At 39.2% G+C, this 19576-nt stretch overlaps 1 protein-coding gene across 2 annotated transcripts in view; it reads right to left on the bottom strand.

The window, feature by feature from the left end:
- The window catches only part of TES (testin LIM domain protein), a 47725-nt gene extending 33520 nt beyond the window's left edge, over window positions 1-14205 (bottom strand). The window contains exon 1 of one of the 2 annotated variants that reach the window (XM_025929798.2): window positions 14066-14205. In XM_025929798.2, the coding sequence (XP_025785583.1) occupies window positions 14066-14092 (27 nt within the window). In that variant the 5' untranslated portion in view covers window positions 14093-14205. Of the gene's footprint in view, window positions 1-13573; window positions 13708-14065 lie in introns of those variants that run through there. The other variant, XM_025929799.2, reaches the window with a different exon arrangement.
- Window positions 14206-19576: the final 5371 nt, after the last annotated feature.

Genomic DNA, 19576 nt, shown 5'->3' on the forward strand with positions numbered 1-19576 from the left:
GCAGTGCAGGTGTGTCCTCACAGAGCGGAGAAGGGGAGGCTTGTGGCACTGGCTGAGAGCGCCATTCCAGGAGGCTGCCCAGGAAAGCCAGAGGATCCAAGGGAACGTAGAAAGTAAAGGCCAATGGAGACAAGGCATAGGAATGGCAACGAGGAGTGGGGGAGGATAAAAAGTACAAAATGACAGGATTTGGATTTTCTACTTTTGCCCAGGATTGGCGTCAGGGGCCTTTAGAACAAAAACAAAGTCTAACAGCACAGATTGGGGGTCTCGGAACCTGGGAAAGGCAGGGAGAGATGTAGGAAACCCTAATTCCAGATGCTGCATGCATATTTACTTATTGTCTATAGTTTTTTCACACCATCCCTTACTCTGGAAAAACAAGAGAATTATGTTCATGTGGTGTTCTGTGTAAACATAAGAGCCTTAACTAATTTTTGACCCATTTTTTTCTTTTCTTTTTTAAAAATGTTTATGTATTTTGAAAGAGAGAGTGAGAGTGAGCGAGCACGTGCAGGGGAGGGGTGGAGACAGGGGGAGAGAGAATCCCAAGCAGGCTCCTCACTGTCAGCACAGAGGGGCTCGATCCCACAAACCATGAGATTATGACCTGAGCAGAAATTAAGAATCAGTTGCTTAACTGACTGACCCACCCAGGTGCCCCTGACTTGGTTTTTGATGTTTGATGCATTAGAGAAATGGTACGGATTCACATGCCTTTTATTTTATAGTTAGACCACAGTCCAAAGATTTCTGTGCTACAAAAGGTACACAGACATCATTTTAAATTTGTCTAGGGTTCAGGGGAAAAAGACCACTTTCAAAACATGCATATACCACCTTTTTACAATTAGGATCAAACGTCAGTTGCAGATGAATTTAAGTTTCCTTTATCTTGATAAACAGAACAGTTAGTAAAGAAATAAAACGTAGATCTGATATATTAGAAACAGCCTATTCTGAAGTGACCAGTGATGTCAGGGAAGCTGCAGTGTCCTGATTCTTTTTTTTTTTTTTTTTTCCCACACATACAGAGGGCTATGAAGATAACTCAGAGTGAGAAAAGCCTTTTCTAAGACCCTTCCTGTAGCTTTCAGTGTGGGAGGCTGAGAAGACTTACATTCTAACAATAGAGGGTGTGTAAATTATGATTGACTGCCTAGCAGTACTTAAATATACTGGCTTAAAATAACCATTCGTTCTGAAGTTTATGATCATAATATTCTGCTCATGGCTTTTCCAGTTTGGCACTTTGGACTGGGTTTAGCTGGATGGTTTTTCTAGTCTCAGCTAGGTTCACCGCATCTGCCGTCACTTTTCAGGTCAACTAGGGACAGCTGGCCTAGAGGAGCCTCAGCTGAGAGATTTCATCTGTTACACGTGGTCTTTGATCCCCCAGCAGGCTGGGGTAGGCTAGCTCCATAGTAGCAGCAAGGTTCCATGAAAGTAGAAGGAGATAAGGCCTGTTGACATCCAAGCTTGGAGCACACACAACATCACTGCTACCATACTTTTTTGGCGGCCCAGAGTCAAAGGTAGGAAAATAGATTCCATTTTTTAATGGGAAGTGTTGCAAAATATTGTGGCTATTTTTGCAATTTATCACAAAATCTCTGAGGAAGATTCTGTTTAGGAAAACATAATACCTAGTCATGTTAAATCAAATGCCCCCTCCTGAGAGCCTCATTGATATAGTTTTGAATCTTTCCTATAGTGACTAGCGCATGGTGCCTGCTCAAACAAGTACTAGGAACGATTACTTAAAAAATCTTTACTTTTGGGGTGCCTAGGTGGCTCAGTCAGTTAAGTGCCCAACTTCAGCTCAGGTCATGATCTCACCATTTGTGGGTTCGAGCCGTATCAGGCTCTATGCTGACAGCTCTGAGCCTGGAGCCTGCTTCAGATTCTGTATCTCCCTCTCTACCCCTCCCCCACTCGTATTCTGTCATTCTCTCTCTCAAAAATAAATAAACATGAATAAATTTTTTAAAAAATTTTACTTTTAGGGGCGCCTGGGTGGCTCAGTTGGTTAGGCGTCTGACTTCGGCTCAGGTCATGATCTCACGGTCCATGAGTTTGAGCCCCGTGTCGGGCTCTGTGCTGACAGCTCAGAGCCTGGAGCCTGTTTCGGATTCTGTGTCTCCCTCTCTCTCTGACCCTCCCCCATTCATGCTCTGTCTCTCTCTGTCTCAAAAAAATAAATAAATAAAATGTTTAAAAAAATTTACTTTTATTATAAAAATTAAAATCAAAATTTAAAAATTACAAAAAGTAAACAAACTAAATGAATAATATAATACATCCCAATTGTTGAACTTTAGATATTTTTTTGTGTCCAACAAAGCACCAAGTATCAATTTTATCCAGAGAGCGTGCTGTCATAATATTCTTGATGATATATTCAGGTGCTTATTAAATGGTTGGAAGATCTATGCAGGATTTTCTTCCTTCTAGATTGTATTTATTGATAATGATCATGATACATCTATTTATTGTTCAGGCACCATACTTTGTGCTTTAAAATGTTCATTTCAATCATCCTTACACCCCTGTGAGACAGATAGTTGTAACCCATTTACCGATCAAGATCCCGAGGTTTAGAATGTTAAGTAACTTTGCCAAATTCACACAGCTTGTAAGTGCCAGGGCAAAGAACTGAATCCAGGATTGTAAAGCTGATAACCACTGCAATTCGGTTCTCCCAACATTTACTCATTGATGCCAAAGTCTACTTAACTAAAACAAACAAACAAACAAAAAAACTGATCAGGGAACATTAACAACATTAATAATTAACACTGATTGGGGCACTGGGTGGCTCAGTTGGTTAAGCATCCAACGTCGGCTCAGGTCATGATTTAACGTTTTGAGCCCCACATGCAGGTCTGTGCTAACAGCTCAGAGCTTGGAGCCTGCTTTGGTTTCTGTGTCTCCCTCTCTCTCTGCCCCTCTCTCACTCATCCTGTCTCTCTCAAAAGCAAGTAAACACTAAAAAAAAAAAAAAGTTTTTTTAATTAACACTGATAAAACAATTGCTAACACCATTCTAAGTATTTACAAGGTATGCTTTATTTAGTTACACAATAACCCAAAAAGGAAGTAATATCCATGTTTTACAGATAAGCTCTCCTGAAGCCAAGAAAACTAAGAAACTTGTCCAAATTTCTAGGGGACTATCAAATTGGGATTCAAACTTATGTCTGGAGACATCAAAGTCTGTTCTGCTCCCTCTAAAGTCCCTGTGTTCAGTGCAGTGAGCAACAGTGGCCCACAGGATGATCCCATCCTCTGCCTTGACTTCATCTTGATCCAGGAGAAAAGTACTAACAAACAACATCTCTGTTGTTTTTCCCTGGGACATCTTAAAAGCAATATGGATATTAAGCCATCAAAATCTGTCTTACCTCCTTCACCTTTCTTTAATTTCTGCCAATTTCTCTTCAGTTAATTTTCTATTCTGCCACCCCGGCACAGTCTAACACAGAGCAACATTTGAACATTTGTGAACTCTATTTTCAATTTGTCGCAGTATTTAAAAGGTCAGGATTTGGGGCGCCTGGGTGGCTCAGTCGGTTAAGCGTCTGACTTCGGCTCAGGTCATGAACTCACAGTCCGTGAGTTCGAGCCCCGCGTCAGGCTCTGTGCTGACAGCTCAGAGCCTGGAGCCTGTTTCGGATTCTGTGTCTCCCTCTCTCTCTGACCCTCCCCTGTTCATGCTCTGTCTGTCTCAAAAGTAAATAAATGTTAAAAAAAAAATAAAAAAAAAATAATAAAAGGTCAGGATTTGTAGCCACCCCCCCCCCTCCTTAAAAACCTTTGGCAACTTGCCATTTTCTAGAAAAAAATTAGTTCTATATTTCTTCACATGGAGACTGTATGACTTAGCTGGAGTGAATTTGGAGAGCTCTGAGTCTAAAAGCTAACAGAAGAATCATAAGGATAAAAACAAGGATGCTCAGGGTGCCTGGGTAACTAACTAGGTTAAGTGTTTGACTTCAGCTCAGGTCATGATCTCACAGTTTGTGAGTATGCGCCCCACATCGGAGTCTGTGGTTACAGCTCAGAGCCTGGAGCCTGCTTCAGGTTCTGTGTCTCCCTCTCACTCTGCCCCTCCTCTGCTCACGCTCTGACTCTCTCTCTCAAAAATAAATGAACGTTAAAAAAATGCTCTAAAAATAAAATAAGGGATACTGCAAGGTTACTTTTCCTTTATAATTTTTCAGAAGAGCCTCTGAGCCTCTGAAAAATCAGTAGTCTGTGATACTGTGTAGACTGCTGATACATGAGGTATCTTCAGAAAAGTATACTTCAGCCTGCAATATTCAACAATCCCACTGTGGTATGTGTGGCGGACTGAAGTAATAATCCCAATTCTTCATTTCCAGGTATTAAACATTCACACCCCTGCCATAGCCTCATAGTCACTAGTAGACTGGACTTCTCTCCTTGATGTCAGATATGACTGCTGTGGCACAAGCAGATGCTTAAAATGGGTTCCTACAGTTGGGCATGCCCGCTACAGTTCCAGCCTTTTGCTTAAGATATTCAATGATCTAAGGAGGATGAAAGGTCTGTGGAGTCAATGTAGTCCCAACCCACAACTTGGAGCCAAATCCAGACTACACAAAATAGACTCCGGTGTGAAATTTCCTCCTGGACTTCAAGAGATGACATAGTGTAATAAATAAGAATCAGGGTTAGGATAGAGAAATAGATCCTTAGCAGTAGGCGTCTGTACTAGCTCAGTGACACAATTCCCCGATTCAAACCTGTAACCTAGTAGAATTAGAAACCACTGTAGATCATGTACCTTGGCTTTATTTTAGAAGAGTCAAACTGAAAATGTTAATGGTATGACTGTCAAAGGCTTACTGACTTTTCACAGCTGTGTTCCTTTGGTTCATGCTATTTATTCTTCCTGCAGGGTCTTCTTTGCCTAATGGAACCTTATTTATCCTATAGGGGTTAGTTTGGATGTTGTTTCCTCCATAAAATGCTCCCAAATCCACCCAATTCAAGTTAATTACTTCTGCTTCTGAGACTTCTTACTAGTCGTCTGTATTCCTATTATTGCAGTGCTACTCAAAAATGTGGCAATCTGCAAAGTCTTGGATATCAGTCTGTAAAGAGATATAAAGAAATTGAAAGTAAGCTATGAGGAATTATTAGCAATTTGACAGAAATTTTATGTCAGATGCCCCTAATAATGTAAACAAAAATTTTAAATGCTTATTTATTTTTGAGAGAGAAAGAGTGCAAGCAGGGGAGGGGCGGAAAGAGAGGGAGACACAGAATCCAAAGTAGGCTCCAGGCTAGGAGCTTTCAGCAGAGAGCCCGACATAAGGCTCGAACCCACAAACCATGAGATCATGACCTGAGCCAAAGTCAGATGCTTAACCAACTGAGCCACCCAGGTGCCCCTCCCCTTAATAATTTCTTAATTGGCCTTGTATTTGCCTTTTTTTTCTTTTAGTAATTCATTTTTATGGTGTTTTCTTAAAAGTATTGGTCCATGGGGCGCATAGGTGGCTCAGATGGTTAAGCATTCGACTCTTGATTTCATGGGTTTGTGAGATGGATCCCTGTGTAGGGCTCAGCACTGACAGCAGAGCCTACTTGGGATTCTCTCCCTCTCTCTCTCTGCCCCTCTCTAGCTCATGCTTGCATGCTCTCTCTCTCTCAAAATAAATAAACATTTAAATAATATTGGCCCATGACAGATTCTACAGTGACAGCTATTTTGAGCAACACTGTGTTACAGCACTTCTTTCCTTCTATCCAGTGTTGTAGTTAACTTACATATCTGTCTTACATATCAGTTTAGTTTGCCTGCCTGCCTTGTTTTATCTACCAAAGCTGCTATCACAGTGTTTTGTGGAATATAAAACTCAACAGGTGATATTGATAGAAATGGAATTTACTTTTTGTAATCTTACATTTAAATTGCCCTTTTAATATTCTCTATGAAAAACAAAGGGTAACTTTGTTTTGTTTAACTCCCAATTATTTTTATTGTAGGCCACTACCCCATGAAGGAAGAACCATTCTTTACCTTTACTTTGTGACTCATTCTATCAACACTTTCAGATATTATACTCAGAGAAACAAAAATCCACCTAACATATGCATGATCATTTTGCAATGAAACATGATATCACTTTATCTTCAGTCAAGGGAAGGACAAATTCACTGTAGCTACACACTTACTAATGGAGTCAGCGCCAAGGCATGTGTGCTGAGCTTTCAGCCTCTTTTTTTGCAAGGCTCACTGTTTAGATAAGAAACTATGCAAACGACAACCTGAAACCTCTTTTACGGTTTTGCATGGTGGTCAGAATGTCACAATAATAAGCACAGCTGAATCACTTGTAATCTGAGGACGATCCAGTATTTCAGAGATTTAACATATTTGTATAGCAGTAGTCTTGCTGTCATTTGGCAGATGAGATCTCAGCGGTCCTCGCTGCCTGGCTTTTCATACAGCTCCCCCTTCAAGCCTGGCCTAAACCCAAGCAGTCCTGCATTCTTGCAGAATACCTAAGGACCAGACAAACTGGAAATCTTCAACTATGCTCTTCTCCTTTTTAAAATATGACCAGAAAGAAAGTCACAATACCTGGAACCAACCAATTTTTATACCTATGTACTCAGTGTGATAGGAACAAAGAACCTTCCATAGCATGTTCCCCAAATATACTGCATGGGTTTCTTGTGGTTCTTTTTTCAATCACCTTCTGTTCTTTCCTAATATTTTTGTCAGAGGCAATGAGTAGTGATTATAGTGGTTGATGAGAAGGAAGAAAGAGAAAAGCAATTAAGTCATTTTTGGGTCACAGCATGAACTTGCATTAGGAAATTATAATCATGCATACTCTTATCTCCCCAATTCCCTATTATTTAAGTAAGAAGTTGAGTAGATTGGGCACTTAAGAAAAAACAGGTGAAATAACTCTAAATATGACTACAGCTCTTTTACAGGAAAGTCAAAGACTAGAGCTGGATAACTGAAAAGCATAACCTTTACATTTAATCCCCTAATAACAATGCTCAAGGCCAATTTTAATACATGATATTTACTCAAAGAGCAGAGGTGAACTTATCAGTTCACCTTAAATCTTGAAAATGTATGAGGTTTTGAAACCTGTTTTCAATTGGTTAGTTTTTTCTGTTTTCGTCTCCTTGAAAAAGTTGATTTCATAATTCACGATTTATATAATGTTCTCTCAATGTCACCACCCTGTAAAGAGCAAAATAATTTCCTACCATATATTAATGATCTAACGAGAGAGTTTTAAAAAAATCATAGTTTCATGGCAGTAGTTACCAAACAAAGACACAACCAGAAAACAGAACCCAGGAATGACTCTTGTAGGGCATTTGTAACCAAGAAGAACTTAGTTTGTGTAACTTCATAGGCATAAAATTGTAACTAATTATAGCAGTGTCCATTCATGAGCTTTTTCACATTCTAACACATAAGAGCTGCTTTCTCATTTATTTTCCATTTGCTAATAAGATAAATAAAGAAGAATTCCTAATTACAAAGTTTACAAGACCAGGAACCGATACTAAGAATTACCACTAAAACTGCACATTCTCTATGTCGGAAATCTAGTGTACTGCTGACCTGTAAGGAGTTCACTAAGGGGTATAATCCCAGTTGTGCTTTTTATCATTTATTTTGTCATTTACTTTGCTCTATAATTCCTTTTAGCAGTGTAAATTCTATGATACAAGATACCGTATCTTTTCTGTTCATGCTACACCCACAGAGTCTAGAGCAGTGCTTGACACATAAAATACTAACAATTTTGAAATAAATCATCTTATTTTAGGAGAGAGAACTTTTAAAGACAATAAAAAATCCATTATTTTTCACTTACCTGTAATTAAATACCAAGGAAAGTGATATATCACATCTAGAATTATTTGATCTATGGTAAAGGAGCAGTTTATTATGCATTTGAAGCTTCCTATTACACATTTAAATTAATCAAATTTAATGTATTCAAATATCTCACAAATATTAAAAAGGCAAATTAAGTAAAAACAAGTTGAAAAATAGCTAAGATTTAAAAAAAAATTGTTTAGGGGCGCCTGGGTGGTGCAGTCGGTTAAGCGTCCGACTTCAGCCAGGTCACGATCTCGCGGTCCGTGAGTTCGAGCCCCGCGTCGGGCTCTGGGCTGATGGCTCAGAGCCTGGAGCCTGTTTCGGATTCTGTGTCTCCCTCTCTCTCTGCCCCTCCCCCGTTCATGCTCTGTCTCTCTCTGTCCCAAAAATAAATAAATGTTGAAAAAAAAAATTTAAAAAAAAATTGTTTAATGTATAGGTTTCCTCATGGAATTCACAGAACTACCTAAACATTATACACTGTACTATTTTATTAAGATCACACATATTTATATATTCTTGGCTTGTGTGATTTTTAGGCACCATGGAACTTTGTCTACTTGGTAGGCTACTGCTAATATTTATCACAGTTAAAAAGAATCACAGTTCCCCTATTAATTTTTATAGATATGGAAACTGAGATCCAAAGTGGCCAACATCACAAAACCTAGAGTGGACCAAGATCTAACTCAGCTCAGAGTGATTTTATCAACATCACACTGATACGCAGAAGTGAGAAAGCTGATATACTATATTTCTTTCTATACCCTATAGGCCTTTACATTTACTGGGACTTACTGACCTTTTCTATTTTCTGAATACACTGTGGTAATATGATTTGAAAAAAATTTATATTCAAATTAGCATGGGGCCAAACTGTATTCCTACTTATAATTCTCAGAAAAAAAGAACATAGGAAGGAGTCCCCTTTTGCCAATTTATCATTCTCTTTCTACTAAGTAGGGCCCTCACAGTAACCCTTGTTCTTCTCTGATGGTCCATGAAGTCAATGCCATGCTCACAATGCTGGTATAATCAATCCTATAGCTCAGGAAGAGCCTCATGAAATCACTGATCATTTTGGTGTTGCCCATTGCTTCTTAAAAGATCTTCTTGAATCAAGAATGGGAAATTTAAAACAATGATGACAACAACAACAACAACATTCTTAGCTCTCTGGTCTGCTGTGCCAGTGGCCCTCTGAGCACTTTGCTACTGGGGGATAGAAAGGTTTAGCCTACCATACTATAAGTAAGGCTTTCTGTCTCCTCAGGGATTCAGCAGGGAGAACGGACTCTTCTACAGCCCATCCCATGAGTGCTTCTATACAGTTCCAGATGTCACTGAAATCCCAAAGCAGAGAGCCAAACGCAGGGTTACTGTTGTTCAAGGACCATATTAAGCTACTAGGAGAAGTTGGAAGAATCCTAGAGGATACAGTCCAGAATATGATTGGCACTTGTAAAATTTCTTTGTTTGTAAAAGTCTCCAAGAAGTCCCTTTTTACAATACTTTTACTTTATTTAGGCTTTGTCTTTGTCCAAAAAAGGTCTATGACAAATTACATGAAAGGGCAAACATATAACACGGATACAGTATAAATAAAATATAGAAAACCAGTAGGGTGGTAATTTTATTGGAATAGAAACCACTTCTTCCAAATAATTCCTTTAAACAAAAATGTGAAATGTGTTTTAGGTTATTCCTCTTTTTATATAAGGGTAATTCATTCAGCATATATTTAGCAAACAAGGCAAGTATATAAGAGGACTCAAGGGCTAGAGGGCATGATGCAGGAGCATGGGTTCTGAAGACTATAGTTCAAGATCATACTTAGGTTCATCTGAAACTGCCAGAACCTATCCACCCTGTTTCTTTATCCTTAAAATGAGGCTAAGGTCTACTTCATAAGATTGCTTTAAACAACAAACAAAACTACACAAGTGTAAATAGAATAAGAATTCATTGCCCAAGCTTGAAATTTAGGAAAGAAGAAAATCATAATCTAGAAGAAGAAACGAATGAGTGTACTAAGAGTTACAGAGAACAAGCTTTGGGAATTCAGAAGAAAGATTTTGCATCTAGCTAGAACAAGAAGAAAGATTTTCTGGAGGATAGCATGTGGGGTGGGGGGAGAAGGGGAGTGTCTTGAAGGATGAGTAATATTTAGTATTGTAGATGAGAAAGCGAAGTCAAGGAGTAAGGTGATGGGACATGGTAACAGCCAGCAGAGATATAAATCCCCAATTCTACTTCATAGGATAGCACAAAGGAAGAAAATCAATAGAAAGCCTACTACAGTTCTATTCAAACCAATATTCAGGGCAAGTTAGAGAAAGTGACTTTTCATATCCAATTAATGTAATGAATCACACCATGGGTTAGAAGAGATAAAAGCCCAGCTGAGGACCACTTCACTTTCTTCTATACTTGTTCTGAGGGACAGAGTAACTGCCTCTAAGGCAAAGCCCTGGCAGTACCTTGCCCTCCCATTACCCCCAGCTTTGCCAATGATTCTCGCAGCAAGAATGGCTTCAAGCCGAGAATCCAACTGTAGATTTGAACATCCAGGTCACCGTTTACTTACCTTTTCTACTTCAATCAAGGGCCACCTATGAGAAAAGTCTCATTCTAATTCCTAATGGAAATAATCTTTGTGGTTCAGTAGTCTTGCCAACTGCCATCATGTGGTTTTACTATTTTTCTTTGGCTAATGACAGAAGCTTTTAAAACAAGTTTGGATGCTGAGAAAGGGGATTTTTAGTGACCTGTAATTGTAAAAGTGCATCTCATCTTTTTTTTAAAATAAAATTAAAGAAACAAAGAAGAGAGTCCTAGGAAAAATAGGTATGGTGTTAGGAAGGATCAAAAGACAAAGGTTAGAAAAGGAGGTGAAAACTAAGATGTAAAATTAAAAGCCCTGCAGCAATTCCAGGCAGCATAAGGGAAATTATTGGAGTTCTCTTTCTCTCTGGTATGTTTTTAAAGGGAAAAAAGTGATTCTCATGGGAGAGTAACATAGCAAAGAAAGAGGAAAACAGCTGGCTCTGGGCCATGATTTACCATTCACCACAAAATGAGACTCTGTTTCTGCTTCTCAAAGGCCATTGTTTTTTCCAAGCAGACACGGGCTCTACTTACACGAAGTCAATTATAATGAAGAGACATAAGACATAAGGAAGAGATCTAGCTAGACAAATAACTTAGAAGCAGGGCACAGACATAAGAAAGTCAAATTCTACTCTAAAATATTATTAAAACCAAAACTCTGTACAACCAAACTAGCTCTACATCCTAGCAACAGCTCGCCTGCTTCAAACAAAACAAAATATAGCAAAATCTAATTATAAAAATCCTTTGTCTTTGTGATGGTGGGAGTGGTAATTAATCCAAATCTGGGCAAATGATGTGGACACCAAGTTCTTCTTTTATAAACCAAGAATCCTGTAATAGTATCATCTGCCTAAGTTTTTGTGGAATCAAGACAACCCTTTTTAATTATTTTTATACAAAATGTTAATGGGAAAAAAAGGTAACATTTTTCATATGCCTGGGGAAAATTCCTTATGAAATCAACAGTATAAGGGTTTTAGAGAGAAAAAAATACCACGTATCTTAAAACAGATGTCAAGTTTAGTTTTATTTAAGTGGTCATGTCTTTGTTTCAACTTCCAACCTGACTTTTTTAAAAGTCTGTTCAAACTATTACTTTATTTTGTACACCAAGCCAAAAAGAAGGGAGACTTGAAAACTAGGTGGCAAAACAGGGTGAGGAGGCTCTGCTAGGAGATCAGAGATCATCTTGTAATGTTTCCTTCCAGAATGTTAGAGAACAATTTAAAGGCAATGCAAGTCTCTTTTTGAGATTATGCCAAAGCTATGAATTGTATTGCTAGGATGGCCAAAATCTTTGTACTGGGAAACTTTTGTCGAATCCACAGGATATCAAGTCTGTCAAGGGTCCTACAAAGGCACAGAGAGGGTAGGGCCGGTGGTCAAATTAGACATTTTGGGGTCTTTTAATAGTTTCCAATTTATGGGTTGAGGACTCTTCCCTGAGAATCAGCAGTGATGACAAGGTAGTGAAACAAGGATTTGTTACCATCATGACATTGTAAGAGCTTTAAATTTATAGAATCTTTTTTGCTTTGGGGTGGAGGAAGGAGAAGAGGAGAATTAGAGAAAAGGATAAGGTTCTTGGTTGAAAAGGTTGCACCACATATCAAAGGGCATTTTTTATCATAATCCACATTTTGAAACTAAGGAAATTGTTTCCAAATAATGTCTGGATGTTTTCCTTGTAAGGACACTAATTCTTAACTTTGGACTTTCTACCTCAGAATTACTTCCTCTTTGTCCCAAATAATTTCAAAATCACTTTTAAATGTTGACTCCCCCTCCCCGTTTTAAGTACATATCCTTTTCCAGAGCACAAGGTATGGAGTTCCCATATACCTCCCTATACCTACCCCCCCAAATCCTCCTGCTGTACCAATATCCCACACCAAAGTGGTATGTTTGTTACAAACCAATGAACCTACATTGACATATCATTATCCCCCAAAGTTCAGAGTTTATATTAGGGTTCACGCTTGGTGTTGTTCATTCTATGCATTTTTACAAATATATAATGACATGTATCAACCATGGAGGTGGTGTACAGAATAGTCTCATTACCCTAAAAAGAATCCTCTGTGCTTCACCTATTCAGCCCTCCCTCCCAAAAGGATGCCGAATTTTAAAAAAGTAGTTTTTGTATCAATGTTTATAAGCACAGTCAAGACCCCACCTCAAATTTTAGACATGAGTAGTTCTTACCCACTTGAAAAAATAAGCAGTGTTCATCAACAGAACGCTAACTAAGCAGCAAACAAAATGCTTTTCTAGTGGCAAGCAAGATTAACAAAAAATATTAGTGTCATTTAAAAGTGAAGAATAAGACACCAAACAGGAAGAGAATAGAATGCAGTCACATTAATAATTTACATTATGTTTTCCTGTCCTTATATTCCTTTGTGAGGGCTGGTTCTAGTCCTAAGTGATGAACCGTTTTTCTACTGCAAGTTTTCATTTTGCAACATCTTCCTAACCTAATATTTTGCATTTGCCTACATTTTCAAAAATCCATTTCTGGGAATGAAACAGAATTAATGCTCAAGTCAGGAACTTTGTTTTTAGAAGATGAAATAATGCAATATTGACAACCACAGTGGGCAAGAGAAGCAAATTCAGTTCTTCCCCCCCCCCCCCCCCCCCCTTCTCTCACTCTGCAGAACTTCCTTTTCTCTGGAACCAGACCTTTCACAAAGAATGTTACACTGGAATGTGACATCAGCATTCCTTCTGAGTCACAGTTTGGTGCCCACCCTTTTCTCCCAGGAGACGTGAAGCTCCCATACCAGGGAGCAGCTCAGGTAGGGCTGCGGATCATGAAGTCCCAGGGGCGGCAGAAGGGGCGCGGTGGACAGCCTTGCGGAAACGTCTCCTTATGCTAAGCCACTAGTGACAATCTCTCCTTAGGGGCTAGCTGCCAAAATGGAAGAACATTTTCTTTGAGAGATAAAGCACTAAGAGGGAGACAGTGCTTTAGAAGTCAATAATGAACAAAAAAAGAAAAAAAAATCACTTGTCACGTTATCACTAGCCTCGACTAGGAAGGAAATGCATGAAATCAACACTCACTTTTGAGAGACACGCTCCGCCAAGATGGGAGGGAAGGAGGTCTGAACTGTCAAAGTCACATCAGTGCTCCTAAACCACAAAGGCTTAATAAAGTTGAACTTCCTGAGACAGGAAGAAGTGTCATGATCTCGCCCGAACTTGCCCTGCCCTCATCCTTTTTTTTTTTTTTTAGGTAGGCACAGGCGCAGCTGAAACAGACTAAAGGAAAGTTTCAAACACCTTTAACCGTTGGACTTGGTTAGACTGGAAGAAATGTCCCGCGCCCGGTCTAGCTCTCGCGCCGGACTCTCTGTCGCTCCCGGATTTCAGGAGTTAGTGGGGCTGCCAGGCACCCCCGCTGCCTGCGGGAGAGACCGGCACCTGGGCCAGCACACAGGGGACCCGGAGCCAGCTCGTGCCTGGCAGCCCGTGCACCCCACCCGCTGCCCGCAGCCAGGGGGCGGCACCCTGCGCAGGTGAAGCGGCTGCTGCCCGCCGTCCGCGCCCCCCTACCTTCTTCACTTTGGCCTCCAGATCCATGTTTGTGTGTCAAAGGAGGTCCTCCTCCTGTCCGGGATCTCACTCGCAGGATCGCCTGGCCTCTGGCTCCGCTGCGGGTACTGGGGTAGGATCTGCAGGGACTCCAGTTACCGGAGCCGCACCACCGGCTCCGTCAAACTTCCGCTGCCCAGTCCTCCGCAGCCTTCCTGCTGCGGGACCCGGGAACAAAGAGGCCCAGGCAGCCAATGGCAGCCGGGCACTGCCGGGCGGCCGCCAATCACCGAGCGCCGCACGCACCTTCGCAGCCAAGCTGGTCGCAGGCAAGGTGAGGGGCGGGGCCGAGTTCGGGAAACTCAGACCTGGTCTCTGTGCGTGCACTGAGCTTCTGCAGATTCTCTCGCAAAGGAATTGGGGTCCACCCAGCCTCTAGCTGAAGATGAGGAAGACCCCTTTCCATTCTGGCAGCTTGTACCTGTGTTTGCCTGAGACCTTAGATATGTGTCCTGGGGAGTACTTATCTCACTGTTAGCTTCTTGGTTTATTTTTGGGAGCAAAGAGAAAGACAAGAGATAGTGGAGACTTTTAGGGATTTCTGTGATGGGCGTTGCACCCTAATTTCGCTACTGAGTTGTAGAGGTGACCATGTCTCAAATGCTTTTGTCCATAACCCCAAGCACTGGCAAAGAACTTCATCTCACAGCCCTGATCTATAAACAGAATTGTATGTATGTTTTCCTAGCATTCAATTGTTCAAAAACAGGGATGACGTGAATCACTTCAGAGACAGGTTGTGCCATTCCTTTGGAAGTAGAGGTTTGCCCTTTGTCCCTGCTACCTGAAATGGTGTGAGGCTGCTCATGTTCTCAAGCCTTGATGAAATTTCATAGGCATAGCAAGCAGCACTAGAGAAGTAGAGCTATTTCTTGGCCTCATGCCAGAGTGATCACAATGAATACCATTGGATTGGTGGGTCTGGAAAGGAGCCTAGGGATTACTGAGTATAGCTTTCTAATTTTTCTGGGAACTGAGGACCACAGAGGCGTAAGGATCTGCCCAAGTTCTTAGTGTCTTGGAGGCAGAGCTAGTGCTCATGAGTCTAAGCAATGCCTCCAGCATGTTTGGCAGCATAAACACAGTATGCTAAGTAAAAGACAAGAGCCCATTTCTTTTTCAGTTTGTGGTAATGACAAAAAATTATAATGTGCAGACAAAAGGTGACCTAATCGAGCATCTATTTTTAAAAAGAAAAAATTCCCCCAAATGTAGATATCTGGGTACACATATCTCTTCCTTTGCTCTGAAAATTTGGTATGGAAAACACCCAAAACTCATTTTAGCCAACACTCTGAAACCTTTACTCACTTGGCTATTTGTTAACATTGCTCAACAGAGCATTGATGTATAATGTGTATGTTTTCCTTACCCTATTAATAAACTAAAATGGAATGACCAAAATGATTTGTGAATATTTCATTCTAACTCAGTTCAAGTAAAACTTTTCCATCCCGCTTCCCAAACCATCCTAAAATATTTGGGCCTCTACAAAGTTTACTTGGTATAAGCTCCCTGAACATGAAGCTTAGCTATGACAAGGCAATTTGGTCTCTTTCTGGGAGCTTACCAGATGGAAAATGTCCAACAAAACAGTTTAAATAAGACATCAAACAAATGTCATGACATAAGCCCACTTGGGTCCTATTTGGTGAGATTTTGGAGATGACACTAAGGAAAGATCTGAAGACTTTTTTTTTTTTTTTTTCTAACCATCAAATTCTGCCTTCTCTCTGTCTTTCTTCCCAACCCTCCAAGGTCATTTGTGTTTGTATTGTTAGCAAGGATGGAAGTTGATTTCCATCCGGAATCTACTGTGCCAATATTATAGAAGATAAAATTGAAGTGGATAGGCATTAATTTAGGAGGATTATATTGTGAGTCCTTATTTAGCAATTCAAGTGTTAAAGCTAGAGAAGGAGTTAGAACTGGCACTGTTTACTAGACATAATTGATGACAGAGAAATGAGTAGAGGACAGCACACATGTTTCTGGTTTGATCACCTATGTAGATGTTTCAGGAAAAGATAAAATATAGGATGAAGGGCAGGATTTTGTTTAGTTGTACTTTCCTTTGGGGATGGTGGAGCTAAGTTCCATTCTGAATATATTGGGTTTGAGGTTGGGATATTGAAGTGAAGTATCCAAAGAGAAATCTTGGAGATAAGAGCTGGACTGAAATGGTGATTTAGAACTCAGCATCCTACGCAGTTAAATGATCTGAAAGCCATGGATAGAGTAAGATCAGCATAGGAGATTGCAAAATAAAAGACAGTATCAACGAATACAATTGAGCAAAGCTGAGCAAGGAATCATAGAAAGGAGATGAGAGCCAGTTAGAGTGTAAGAAGAAAAGATTTTCAAGTAGAGTTCCAGCAACCAAGATGGGAAATTCAAGAAGGAATTAGTCAACAATGTCAAATTGTAGAGAAGGGTTGAATCCCCTTTGGATTTAACAAAAAGGAAATCATTGGTAAACTTGGGAAATGCTAGCTATATCCCACTTGAAATAGGATGAGGGCCAAAATAAGGCAGTAGCAATGGTTATGGAGAATTGGAAGGAATAATCAATGATACTAAGGAGGTTGAAAATATTGGAATTGATTGGTTTGAAAAGAGGGAAGATAAGAATTCCAGAATGACTCTTAGGAATGTATTTTAGGTGAATGGTATGGTAGATATAACTCACTCCATAAGGTAAGAAACAGAAGAGAAGGAAGATTGAGAAAGATAATGGGTTTAGTTTTGAATGTGTTGATTTTTTGAGGGCAGTTGGATTGAGTCTGGTGGTCCAAAGAAAGATGTGGGCTACAGATCCAGATGGCTGTTCATAAATACACAGGTACACGCACATACACATACACATATACATATATGCCTATAAATAAGCACACACAGTAAACATTCTAGAAACACTAGGGAAAGGAAAGTTTTCTACATAAGTGAGGTAAAATTTCTAGATACAGTTGATTATACCTATCTCCTCATTTATTAATGTCCTAGAAGTCCTCTTTAGAAATGTTAATCGTCTATTAACATGTGTTAGAGGAACTCCTGTGCTCCTGAGATACCTATTATTGCTCATTAGCAGCTTGTACAGGATTACACATTGTTCTGTAGGGATATACCAACATCTCTCAGAACAAACTATTCCCTGTTGAATTTTTTTTACATTGACCAAACATTGGGCATTGGCTAAGTTAGTAATGGATGATCCTTATGATAGATTTATTATAGGTTCTACATGATAATACTTAAGAATTTTTGTAATAATGAACAATTATTATGAGAACCAAAAAATAGGGTTATATATACACTATACTCACAACTATGCAAAAATACCTTGAACAGAAAAGGAACATGAGGAAAATCCACTAAAATGTCAGTAGTGTTTGTCTTAGATTGGTGAGTCCATGGGGATTCCTTTCTTCCTTAAAAAAAAATTCCATGATGAGCATGACATATTCTTAATGGAAAAAACTTTATTTAAAAATACGTTATTAAAAGCATTTTAGGAAGATGGAACAGTGGAAGCATAATTTTCAATCTCTCTGAAAACCCACATTAAAAAACAAAACAAAAAACCCAACTAGTTAGCAAAACCAAAAGCCTACAGACAACCTTTACAATAAAACTAGGTGATAATGTATCAGCAAAATAAAGCAGTCAGGACAAACCACCAAGAGCCAGAAGACATGTATGTATAAACAGTTCTGTGGGGTGGAGGGAGGGAAGCAAGAGGGTAGTGTCTTATAGACAGAAGAATTCAAGATGTTCTCCCCCAGTTATTCATTTTAAAACATGGCAGGCCTATTAAAACACCAACTGACACAGTAAGAGTGATTAGAGGGGCTGATGCAGTCTCACCCTTGTAAGATTTCAAAACTGACCCTCCAAGGCTCCCTTATAGAAAGACTCACGATAAGACACTGCATTGAGGGAAATCAAAACTGAGTGGAACAGGGCAGAACAGATACAGGAAAGTAAAAGGCTAGAGGAGCACTCTCTAATATGGTAGCCAGTAACCACATGTGGTTTAATTAATTTAATTAACTAACATTAATTAAAATTTAAAATTCAGCTTCTTCATCACACTAACTATATGTTAAATGCCCAACATCCAGAGAGGGGAACAGAATCAAGAAATCCCAAAAGCACTGCTGTATTTTTTAACACTTCGTAAAAATGAGGAAAGATGGAGCTCTCTGAATTGGGACATAATTTTCTGAACCCTGCCTCATTGTAGAAGTTTAGAAAAATTAATATCACATAAAAACAAGCAACAGTAAATTATCAAGGTCGAATTCAATACAACGTTATCATAAGAAAAAAGAGAAAATGAAGCAGAATAACTTCCCTACCAATAATGAGAGAACATCAGAAAGATGTGTCCACAAAACAGAACACAACTGTAAGCTATTATTTTAAAACAAGCTAAAAGACATTAAAAAGTTAATACATGTCGGGAAAGAGACACACAAAGGAGAATTAGAAAAACTGAGAAGAGAGGTGATTAGAACTCAGAAAGGAGTTAGAAATGAAGAAAATAATGTTACATAAAGACTAAGCAGAAAAGAATACAAAGGCAAAACTGATGATACCTAAGAAAAATAGGTAAAAAAGAAAGAAGAATTTTTATTTCTAAAAAATCAAAAGGAAATGAAGAAAAAAGAGAAAATATTCTAGAGACAGTAACAAACTGTAATTGAGAAAACTTTCCTAAATTAAGAAATATATATTTGGAACTGGATACTGACAGATCATACTGTACCCCTGAATTAACTCAAAATAACTGACACTAAGACATATTTTTGTAAAATTACTAGACTTTGAAGAATAGTGAGAAAAAATTCCTTGGGATATGTAGATTTAAAAAGCACAGGACTTACAAGGAGAAGAAAATTATATTATCATCAGAATTCTTCTATAGAAATCTAGATCAGAAGAAACAGTAACATATTAAAGATATTCCAGAAAGATTGTTGAGCCAAGGATTTTATATGAAGTGACTTTCAAGTTTAAAGGTCACAAACTTATTAACATAGAACCTAGGAAATGTAGTTCTCATGAACCCTTCCGGAGGAATCTTCACATGGCTATTTTCTGTGTGTGTGTGTGTGTGTGTGTGTGTGTGTGTGTGTGTGTGCACCTCACTCTTCTTTCTTTTGTGAAGTCATTGGATTTAGGGCCCACCCTGATCAAATATGACTTCATGTTGACTAATTACAAATGCAAAAATCTTATTTCCAAATAAGATCACATTCTGAGGTTTCAGGTGGATATGAATTTTGGAGGCACACTATTTGACCTACTAAGGTGGGGAACAAAAGCAACAGGCCACAATAAAACTCCTACTTGGAAAACAAACAAACAAAACCTATCTGTGGCCATTGTTCCACAGCAAACACTATTCCTGCAGAAGTGGGAATACAATGATTTTACTGTTAGCAACTTTAAGTTTACTTGCATTTC

This window comes from Puma concolor, chromosome A2, assembly GCF_028749965.1.
Source record: "Puma concolor isolate L17-30 chromosome A2, mPumCon1.1.hap2, whole genome shotgun sequence".
In the NCBI taxonomy this organism is placed as follows: Eukaryota; Metazoa; Chordata; class Mammalia; order Carnivora; family Felidae; genus Puma; species Puma concolor.